Raw genomic sequence first — 10,255 nt, 5'->3', positions numbered from 1 at the left:
TTTCTTCGCATACTAACCGTTTTTTTTCTTTGCAACTGATCATCCGACTTCTCGCAAGTATCCAGAGGAATTCCTGTCGAGCGCTCTTGCCGTCGCGAGACTCGATCAAGAGCATTGGGGGAACATTTCTTGGGAGAGGGTTTGCCGTTGCATTGATCGCATTTCCAGGAGTAAGTCTGCTCTTTTCCTTGTTCTGCTGCGACTCTCTGCTTCCACTTTCGTGACTAAGCCTTTTGTTCATGTTTTTCGCAGAGGATTGGAATTCAAGTTCCCTTCCCTCGGCTAACAAGGTTAAGAGACGGATCTCGCTGTTCACCAAAGAAGAGCAGAAGAGGATTAACGAAGCAAGGAAAATGAGGGGCCTTCCGGATCTAAGTGCCATGATGGCGACCCCGCTTGGTCTGCCGAGTGCTGAGCCGTCGGTACCCTCTAATGAGATGGTGGTTTCCGATACAATCGACGCGACTCTCCAGCGTCAAGCCTCTTCGCCCGGAGCCACCGCCGCTGCTTCTAAGAAGAAGAAAAGCAAGAAGAGATCTCGCGACGATCCCTCCGTTGGTGAGGATCTCGAGACTCTTCCAGAGGAAACTGATCGGGCTGAGGCCACCGAGCCGCCCATGAAGAAGAGAAAGAAGAAGAAGCAGTCGAACACTCAGCAATTTCCGGAGAAGAACGTTGCGACCCGAGGTGCTGGAGTTGCCGGTTCCTCTGCTCAGGTTGGCTCGACTGTCGGGCCAACTCCTAACTTGGCTTTAACAGACGAACCCGGGAATCTCTCGCCCGAGGTTCCGCTTCAGAAGAAGAGATCGAAGCAAGGAAGCGAGCAGGGAACGACCAGTCGCCAGGTTCCTTCTTCTTCTGCTCCAAGTGTTGTCAGAGCTTCTGCTCCATCGGTCCCCGGGGCGTCGGCTCCCGGTACGTTGACTGGTGGTGCTCCAATCGTCAGGAAGACTCTGAGGGTTGAGTTTCCCGACCGCGTCTCGTTTGAGTACGATGGACCGACTCCCCTCATCTATGCAACAGATGCGCGGAACTGGTCAATCAGATCAAATGTGGCCCGAAGCCTCTTTCGCCAGTTGCTGACTTGATCTTCCAGGACGAGTACGTTGATGCTGCTCGCACCAAGTTGCTGGTAAGACATTCCTTCGTCTCCATCGCCTTTTCCATTTGCATTGTATTTTTCTTATTTGCTTAAGTATTTTGGCTTTCGTGCTTTGCAGTGTGACGGAGTCTCGAACTTCGTCATCCAGAAATACGACACGGCGCTGAAGGAAGCGCTTAAAGAGTCGGAGAAGCTGAAGAGGACGGTGGCGGCCAAAGGTAGGCTTCTTTACCGAAAGAGGGCGGAATGGCAGGAAGAGTATGATAAAATGGCCAAAAAACGGGATCGAGCAGTTGCTCGAAGAAAGGCTCAGAAGGAGCGAGCTGACGCAGCCGAGGCGGAGCTTTCCATCGCTCGGTCGACTATCGAAACTTTGGAGTTAAGGCCGCAGAGCATAAGAAAGAGTTAGGTCAACTCAGGGACATGTGTATCAATGAGGTTACAAAGGAGAGGGTGAGGGTTGAGACCGAGATGATCGCGAAATCCAACAAGCATTTCGGGAATCTGCGCAACTGGTGGGCTCGTTGCAAGCCATTCGACACGGCGCGGCTGTTGCAGAGTCAGGCATTCAGAACTAAAAAATGCCTGGAAGCTTTGAAGGCTGGTGGTCGTGACATCCCTCAGGAGACCATTGACATGTTTGCTTCCCAAGAAAAGCAGTTCGAGAGGGAAGCTGCAAAACTAAACCCTGGCGAGATCCCCAAGGGCGACTTGGCCCTGTCTCCACTTATGCTCGACTCGCAGTTTGTCGATATGCGAGGCTTCGCAGGTCTCGACCCGCACAGAACCAATGCACACCAGGTCAATCCGAGGACCGCTGCTGCTCTCCAAAGTCCCGCTAATCGTCTCGAGGCTTCAATCTCTCCGTCTCGTTCCCTGGGACACGGTACCCAAGGAAGCAACTTGCCGGCTCCCGTCGTTCAAACTGTCGACGAGGGGGGATCTCAGCACAAGACCAGGCTCGAACCACCGTCTTTGAGATTTCTGATTCCTCGGCTGCTGACCAAGAGGATGTCCAGGATGGGGAATCGAACAAGGATGAGGACGACCGAGAGGTCGACAAGGGCCAAAGTGAAGGGGTAGATGACTCCCAGGTCAACCCTCCTAAGGATTTACTCGAGGTTCGCGAGGGCGAGACGACTCCTCATATTGAAAACGAAGGCGCGGATTACTCGATGAACGCGGACCCCCCAGGACCATCTATCGGTGATGAAGATACTGAGCGGGAGCTGGCCAAAGATGCCGAAGAATGACTTCGTCGTCCCTTTCGAACCTAAACTGTCTTCTCTTTTTTTTTTTTGACTTGACCCGGAGAGGTATTTTGTTGTTTGCTTGGGACTCCATCTATCTTTTCCTCGAAGAAGACTTTATGAACTCTGCTTTATCTGACTTTCTTAAATATCGAATACTCGATAAACCGTAGCATTGTCAATTGAGTTTTCGAAGGATTATAAGAGAGTCTAGCCTTTGTATCGAGTTTAAGGAGCTTCGTAAATACTGATCGCGAAGGCGAATATTTAGATCATGTGATCAACGCTGCACCGAGACAATGATATTGTCGTTTCTGACGTTGCCTCGCGTAGATCACAGATTCAGTGGGCTTGCGATAGTTTGTCGCCGAGCCATCAGTCGGTAAGTGCTTTCGCTCATTTGGCTCAGTTGTCTGTGCGCTGACTAGACGCGGGCCAAAGGCGGGCAACTTGGGACTAGGAAAAGTTTTTAAATGGCAACGGTTCCAGATCCGATTTCAAAGTAATTTCTAAGCATTCGGTCGGCCAAACCGTACTTAGTAAATCATGAAACGGATAGGAGTCATCATTTCGGACATATCAGCTAATGCTGTGATACGACCAAGTCCCCGCGAGCACGTGTCTGATCAGGACATACTCGGTGGTGGGGTGCGAGTGCCGGTACGTTCGATCGAGAGGCCGGGGTGAGCTCGTCTGGGCATCGCATGAGCGGTGTGGACTTCTCAAGGGAGGAGTTTTTTTTTTTTGTTACAGTTGGACCTGTTAAGGCTGCCTATGTACCTCTTTTGTGGAGGATCAAGCCATTCGTAGTTCTTTGTTTTTCAAGCAAAAGTGGCTGGGAAAGCACATTTACTCGTTTTTTTTTTTCTTTTTAGCAACGAGTGAACGTGACCGTGAGTCGTTCATTCGCCTTTGGTGCTTGTTTAGTTGTGAAAACGTCGAAGGTGCTTCGAGTTCCAAGCTCGTGGCACTGCTTCGCCGGTTGAGGTTTCGAGATGGTAGCCCCCGGGTTTGACTATCTCGGTGATCTTGTAAGGTCCCTCCCAATTGGCTCCGAGTTTGCTAGCTTTCCATTCCTTGGTATTCTCGAACAACTTCCGCAGAACGAGGTTGCCTATTTTGAGAGGCCGAGACTTAACCTTCTTGTTATAGTAGCTCTGTGGTGCTGATAGTTCTGGATACGAAGTAACGCTTGGTCGCGTCTTTCCTCGATATCGTCCAGTGCGTCAAGGAGCATATATTGGTTAAGCTCGATGTTTTGCGGCATTTTGGAACGGCGTAGGCTCGTCACGTTTACCTCGGCAGGTGCCATTGCTTCGACTCCATAGGCCATCGAGAAAGGGGTAGCCTTGGTTGCTCAACGCGGGGTGTTCTATGGGACCACAGGACTCCGTCTAGTTCATCAGCCCAGCAACCCTTCTTCAAGTCGAGTCGCTTCTTGAGGCCGTCGACGATTGTTTTGTTAGTTGACTCGGCTTGACTGTTGCTCTGCGGGTTTCTCGGTGTTGACATGTTTAAACAGATTCTCCACCTGTCGCAGAACTCTCTGAAGTTATGCGAGATAAACTGTGACCCGTTGTCGGTGATTATCTCGTAGGGGAGCCCGTGCCTGGAAATGATGTTTTTCCAGACAAACTTCTGTACCTCCTTATCCGTGAGGACCAAGATGAATCAATTCTGTCGAGAGCTCGGCATTGGTCCAATAATATCCATTCCCCATCGCATGAACGGGTACGGTGCAGTCAAGGTATGGAACAACTCCGTCGGACTGTGGATGGTTGAAGGGTTTCGCTGGCACTTGTCACATTTTTTGACGTAAGATTCACAATCTGCGTTCATGGTCGGCCAGTAGAAACCGAGATTCTTCACTTTCAATGCGAGGGCTCGCCCTCCTGAATGATTGCCTGCCGCTCCTTCGTGCGTTTCGTCCATGACGAGTCTTGTTTCGTCACCGGAAATGCATTTAAGGAGTACCTTTGTCGTGGTCCATCGATGGAGGTCTCCGTCCATGACGACGTAATGTGCGCTGCGTCGCTTGAGTCGTCTAGCCTCCCACTTCTCGGTAGGCAATTTGCCATCAGCTAAGTAAGCGATGAACTCCTTTCGCCAATCGCTGAGCTGACTTTCCCTTGTGCAAGGTTCTGCTTCGTCGATATGCATTGAGTCGGTGACGGATGCTGCGATGGCCAACTGCTCGGTTATTTGGCTGATGCTTGGTTTCTCAATCTTGTGTATTGGGATCGTTCTCTTCACTTGGTCGTGCAGTTTGCTTCCAAGAGCTGCGAGGGCGTCCGCGCATATGTTTTCTCCACGAGGAACCTTCCAGATTTCGAAGAACTCGAAATCCCGTGTGAGATCCTTGACGAGTTTTAGGTAAGGATCCATCCTATCATTCTTGACGTCGTAGTCGCCAAGATATTGGTTTACCACGAGTTGGGAATCGCAGTATGCGCTAACTCGCTTAGCTTTGACTGCTTTAGCGAGACGGAGCCCCGCAATGAGAGACTCGTATTCAGCTTCGTTGTTTGATGCTGCGAAGCCAAAGCTGAACGATTGTCGAATTAGCTCACCTGCGGGAGACTGTAGTTGTACACCTGCCCCCGAACCTTTGTTCGTAGATGAACCATCTACGTGCAGTATCCAATTCTTGCTTGGTAGGATTAGGTCTTGTTCGAGTTCTGGCGTTAACTCGATCAGGAAGTCAGCGAGAACCTGCGATTCAGCTGCAGTGTGGTTCTTTTATACAATGTCGTGCTCGCTTAGTTCCATAGCCCACTTGGTCAATCTTCATGACTTGTTTGTGTTTTGCATCACCGTTCTGAGGGGCTGGTTGGAGAGTATTTCGATCGTATGTGGTTGAAAGTAAGGCCTGAGTTTTCTTGCCGAGGTGACGACGGCGAGAGCCATTTTCTCCAAGTTTGGGTACCACGTTTCCGGTTCGGTCATGCATTTGCTGATGTAGAAAATGGGCTTCTGCTCGCCTCGATCTTCGCGGATGAGAACGCTGCTGACCGCCGAGGAAGTGTCGGCGATATATAAGGACAGGGTATCACCAGCCTCGGGCTTTGATAGAACCGGAGGCGTCGTGAGATAGTGCTTCAGTTGATTGAACGCTTCTTCGCATTTTTCTTCCCAGATGAAACTTCTATTTCCGCGCAAGAGTTCATAGAAAGGGAGGCACTTATCAGTAGATCGCGAGATGAATCTGTTGAGGGCTGCAATTCTCCCTGTTAAGCGTTGGACTTCTCGGCTGTTCCTTGGGCTCGGGAGGTTGAGGATTGGGGTTATTTGCTTGGGGTTCGCTTCGATGCCTCGCTGGGTGACAATGTATCCCAGGAATTTGCCTGAGGTGACTCTGAAGGTGCACTTCGCCGGGTTGAGTTTCATCCCAAACTCGTTCAACGTTTTGAAGCAGTCTCGCAAATGGTCGAGGTGGTTTTCAGCGTGGAGTTACTTGACCAGCATGTCGTCGATGTAAACCTCCATAGTGTCGCCAAATTTATCCGCGAACATTCGATTGACCAAACGCTGGTAGGTCGCGCCTGCGTTCTTCAAGCCGAAGAGCATGACTTTATAGCAATATGTCCCCTGGTCCGTTATGAAGGCCGTTTTCTCGCGGTCATCCGGATGCATTAGGATTTGATTGTACCCTGAGAAGGCGTCCATGAAGGTTAAGACTTTGTTACCGGCTGTCGACTCTACCAAACGATCGATGTGAGGGAGTGGTAGCTGTCTTTGGGACAGGCTTTGTTTAGATCAGTGAAGTCGACACAGATGCCCCATCTCATTTTTCTTCTTCACTACCACAGAATTGGCCAACCATTCTGGATACCGGACCTCGACGATGAAGCTTGCATCGAGCAATCTGTCGACTTCTTCATTCACATCTTTAGACCGCTCAGGTCCGAGCTTCTGTTTTTTCTGCCGAATAGGTTTGAACGTAGGGTCAGCGTTCAACTCGTGGGACGCTACAACGGGGTCTATCCCCTTCATATCCGAAGTTTTCCATGCGAAAGTCGAAGTGTTTGCTTTGAGGAAGGCTCCAACGCGTATGACTTTCGTCGGGTCGGCTTCATCAATGTGGACTTCCCGGATTTCTTCCTTCTGGGGATAGATTTTATGAATTGGTTTGGCGACTGAGTTGACGAGAGAAACTGACTGTTGTAACTTGACTGCGGCGATAAGCAGCTCTCTCTCAGCCCGTTAGTCTCCACGGATCGTCTGTGTTGTTCCGTCTTTTCCGGGAAACTTAACACACTGGTGATAAGTAGAGGGAATGGCTTCCATGGAGTGTAACCAAGGGGTGCCGAGGATAGCGTTGTAAGGCGCCTTAGCCCGGATAACAGAGAACTTAACGGTTTGGGTTACGTCCCCTGCGTAAACCGGGAGACGTATTGTCCCGATCATCTGTTCCGAGGAACCGTTGACCCCGTGAGAGTGCGTGAAGAGGGCTTCATGTCGCGTAGGTTGATTCCCATCTTGTCGAGCGTATCTCGAAAGATAAGGTCGACCGAGCTACCAGTGTCGACGAGAACCTTTGTGACCTGGCATTTGCCAATTACAATATCAATGAGTAGTGGATCATTATGCGGCATGCTGATGCCGCGAGTATCGGCTGCTGAGAAAGAGATCTGATGTTCAGCTTCGACTTGTGAAGGCCATTTCTGCACGGTGACGGCTTGTCGTCTGTAATCTTTAACGGCCCTTACCGAGTCCCCGCAAGGAGGTAAGCCACCCATTATCATGTTGGGTGTGGGGCGTGCGTAGCCTTCATCAACTCCAGTTGCGCCTGTCGTTTCGCCTCGAGGCATGGTCGTAAATCACGTCTTTTGGACTGGCTAAGCTTGACGCGTAGGTCTTCAACTTTAGAATTGATCTGCTCGCGTAAGTCTGTAAGTTGAGGTTGGAAGCTCGGAGCAACTAAGGTGTGGGCAGTCTTTCTCACCTTGGACTCATTTAGGGTCGTTGTGATAACCCACCCTTTGGGATAAGAAAGGTCGAGACAGAAGATTGGTCGAACATCAACTTGGTGGTTGAATCGCGGACGATAAATATGCCGGAAGGGTCGAAATCGCGTAAATCGACCGAGAAGCTCGAGGTATCCCGATGCATGTCATCAGGACGTGGTGTCAACCATCTGATAAGCTATTTGTCTACACAAGCACGAGGTGTCAGCGCACATGGAAGCAGCACATGCGGAGTGACACCCAGAACCACGAGATGTCGCCGTATCTGCGATCAAAGCATGTTTATCGACATGAGGGCGCTGTGGTGTCGGATTGCATGCAACCAGGACGTGCATCAGACATGTGGAGGTCGTGGTGTCACCTTACATGCCATCCTGAGCATGCTGACCGCCATGTGGAGCACTAGGTGCCGCGGCACATGCAACCGGAGCCATGCGGAGCGACACACGGGCTGCCACCAACTTGAAGGTGATTGGCTGCTGTCTTCTATAAATAGGCACGTCCACCTTCACAGTTCACACACATCCAGACCACTTCAGATCAGTTTAAAAATGTGAGAGAAAGCAGAGAGAGAAAGCAAGAGGTTTCGATAGATTTCGAGAGTTTTCGGGAGTTTTCGAGATCAGTTACTACACCAGTTTTGAGTCGTCGCCTAGAGGAGTTTCTATTTGAGTTGAGAGTTGTTCAAGGGAGGCCATTCAGGGTTAGGCACGCCTTTGAGGTCAGTTGGGACAGGAGGCTACTTGAGGAGTCCAAGAAAGGGTTTTGGTCGAGGATTCAGGCAAGGGTCAAAGCCACAACGAACCAAACACTGTGAGTCATGACAATTGATTGCTGGCTTGTTTTCATGCAGGTTCCCGTTACTTGGAAGTTGGATCATGGCAGGAGCCAGGTCTAACTAAGTAACGGTTTGATTAGTTAATAATCGTGGTTTGATTGATTGAGTTGATAGCATGCTTAGTTATTGCTTGGGAATCGTAGTAGCATGCTAATGGTTAGGTTGCTTGGTTAGTTAGCGAATGCGAACCCTTAGACAATATTGCTAGGTTGTGGATAGATAGGTATTCTGGAATCTATCTTGGGTTGATTGCTAGGTTGTTAGATTGCATGCATAGATGATTATTGCTATTGCATTATTATCAGTTTGCATGCATGGAATGTGATGTTGTTGTTTTAGTTGATTATATGTTAGTACTAGGCAACTCAGGTCATATAGACCGAATTGCTAGTACGGTGTATGGTTGAGTTAGTAGGGAATCTAGGCCATATAGGCTGAGTTCCTAGTTAGTGTTGTACTTAGCATCCTAGGCCATATAGGCCGGATTATTGGTACTAGTGTTTAGTATCGAGCTTTGCCGATAGCTTGCCTGATCAGCAATGCTAGGCTTGTGTTTTGGGTGTTACGCGGCAAGGAAGGTTACGTAAGCATGCCCCTACGCGACTTGGCAGAGAGGTTGCATAAAGCATGCTCTGTACGGGGAGGTTGCTAGAAAGAATGCTTCATCATGTGGTATCCTTGGTGGGTGCTACATGTTAGTTTGCGGCAAGGAAGGTTGCCAGAGTATGTCCCCACGCGGCTGGGCAGAGAGGTTGCATAAAGCATGCTCTGTACGGAGAGGTTGCTAGAAAGCATGCTCCTTCATGTGATACCTTATTGGGGTTACATGTCAGTAGTTTGGATGTTCTAGCCCGTGTGCCTCTGTGGCTGGGAGTTAGGTGTTCCGGGTCGAGAATGTGAGGAGAAAGCTCGAGTGGGTTGTGTATTGTACAAGTGTAGAGCCGTAGCATAAATTATTTTATTACGCTAATGGTGGATTATATTCCACTGCTTATCTAATTTATGTTTATGTTCTTGTTGAGTCACTCGGGTTTCCACGGAGGAAGCCTCGAGTGATGATTATTACTGTTCTGTTATTGTTAGGTGAACTCCTCGTCTTAGATTGTTTGGGATTGGGATGGCGATGGGTTGTATTTGTTAGTTGGAGCCCTGGCTCACTGAGTGACATTAGGTTACTCATTAAACTCACCTATCGTTGCAGGAAACCTTAGTGGGAGACCGGGTAGCGTGGAAGCTGGACGTTAGGAGCACCGGAAGTACTTTTGCCTTTCCTTTTGAAAAACAGTACTAGTTAAAGTCTTTTGACTCGATGTTGGCACTAGGCCTGGATCCATCTGTAATATTTTACTTGTAACGAATCTTTATTATATTCAATAAAAGTGATGTTTTATATTCGTTACAATGGTTCTCTGATAAATAGACTTGTCCGGTCTAAACACAATGTTAGGTTTAGGTACGGGTTGAAAAGCCTTAGGCCGCGATCTAACGGAACCGTTAACTCATAGTACGGGTTGCAAAGCCTTAAGCCATGATTTAGCGGGTCGTGTTAGTGGATGAACTGGTCGAAGTTGCGGATTAAGTTCTGTGACGTTAACTGGATTGTCCCTAGCCCGTCACGTAGCACTTCCGGACCATAGTGTTGGGTTGAACGGTCAGTCATGTTCTTGTTTGATTGTTGGCCTTTCATCTCCAACCCTTGGTGTGGGTCGGTTCGTCGGTCATGTTCTTGTCTGATTGTTGGTCGGTGGGTCGACCTATGCCTAGGACGGTTCGGGGGTGTTACAGTCGTCCTGAGATCCGTCTTGCTTACTGGTACCATTGCGGCTTTTTGCTTTAGCGAGACGTGTAGATCCTCAGAGTCCGTTTTTCTCCCTAATTTGTCGCGCAAATCGGGTGCTATCGGTGGGATTTCGTCATCCGGTGAATCGTCAGGTCGAGAGAGAATTACTTCCACTAGCCGTCGGTTCTTCGGTCGTTCCTCATCGGTTGACTCGTCCTCGGGATTGACGTTGTTCACTGGGGCTCTCTCGGGGCTAGCTCGTTCTTCGTTTTGAGGAGCCCTGGCTTGAGACTTCTGAGTTTTCTTCTCTTTGTTTTT

At 49.4% G+C, this 10,255-nt stretch overlaps 1 protein-coding gene across 1 annotated transcript; it reads right to left on the bottom strand.

Annotated features, from left to right (window-relative positions):
- Window positions 1-4,023: 4,023 nt before the first annotated feature.
- On the bottom strand, window positions 4,024-6,018 carry LOC106302619. Its single transcript, XM_013739085.1, has 3 exons — window positions 5,807-6,018; window positions 5,167-5,707; window positions 4,024-5,064 (listed from the first exon to the last, which is right to left on the bottom strand). Exons 1-3 carry the CDS (start codon window positions 6,016-6,018, stop codon window positions 4,024-4,026), a joined length of 1,794 nt encoding a protein of 597 aa, XP_013594539.1.
- Between the last annotated feature and the right edge of the window lie 4,237 nt (window positions 6,019-10,255).

Source organism: Brassica oleracea, chromosome C7 (genome assembly GCF_000695525.1).
Source record: "Brassica oleracea var. oleracea cultivar TO1000 chromosome C7, BOL, whole genome shotgun sequence".
NCBI classification, from domain to species: domain Eukaryota; kingdom Viridiplantae; phylum Streptophyta; class Magnoliopsida; order Brassicales; family Brassicaceae; genus Brassica; species Brassica oleracea.
Note: the sequence above shows the minus strand (reverse complement) of the source record. Positions and strands in the feature narration are given on the sequence as shown.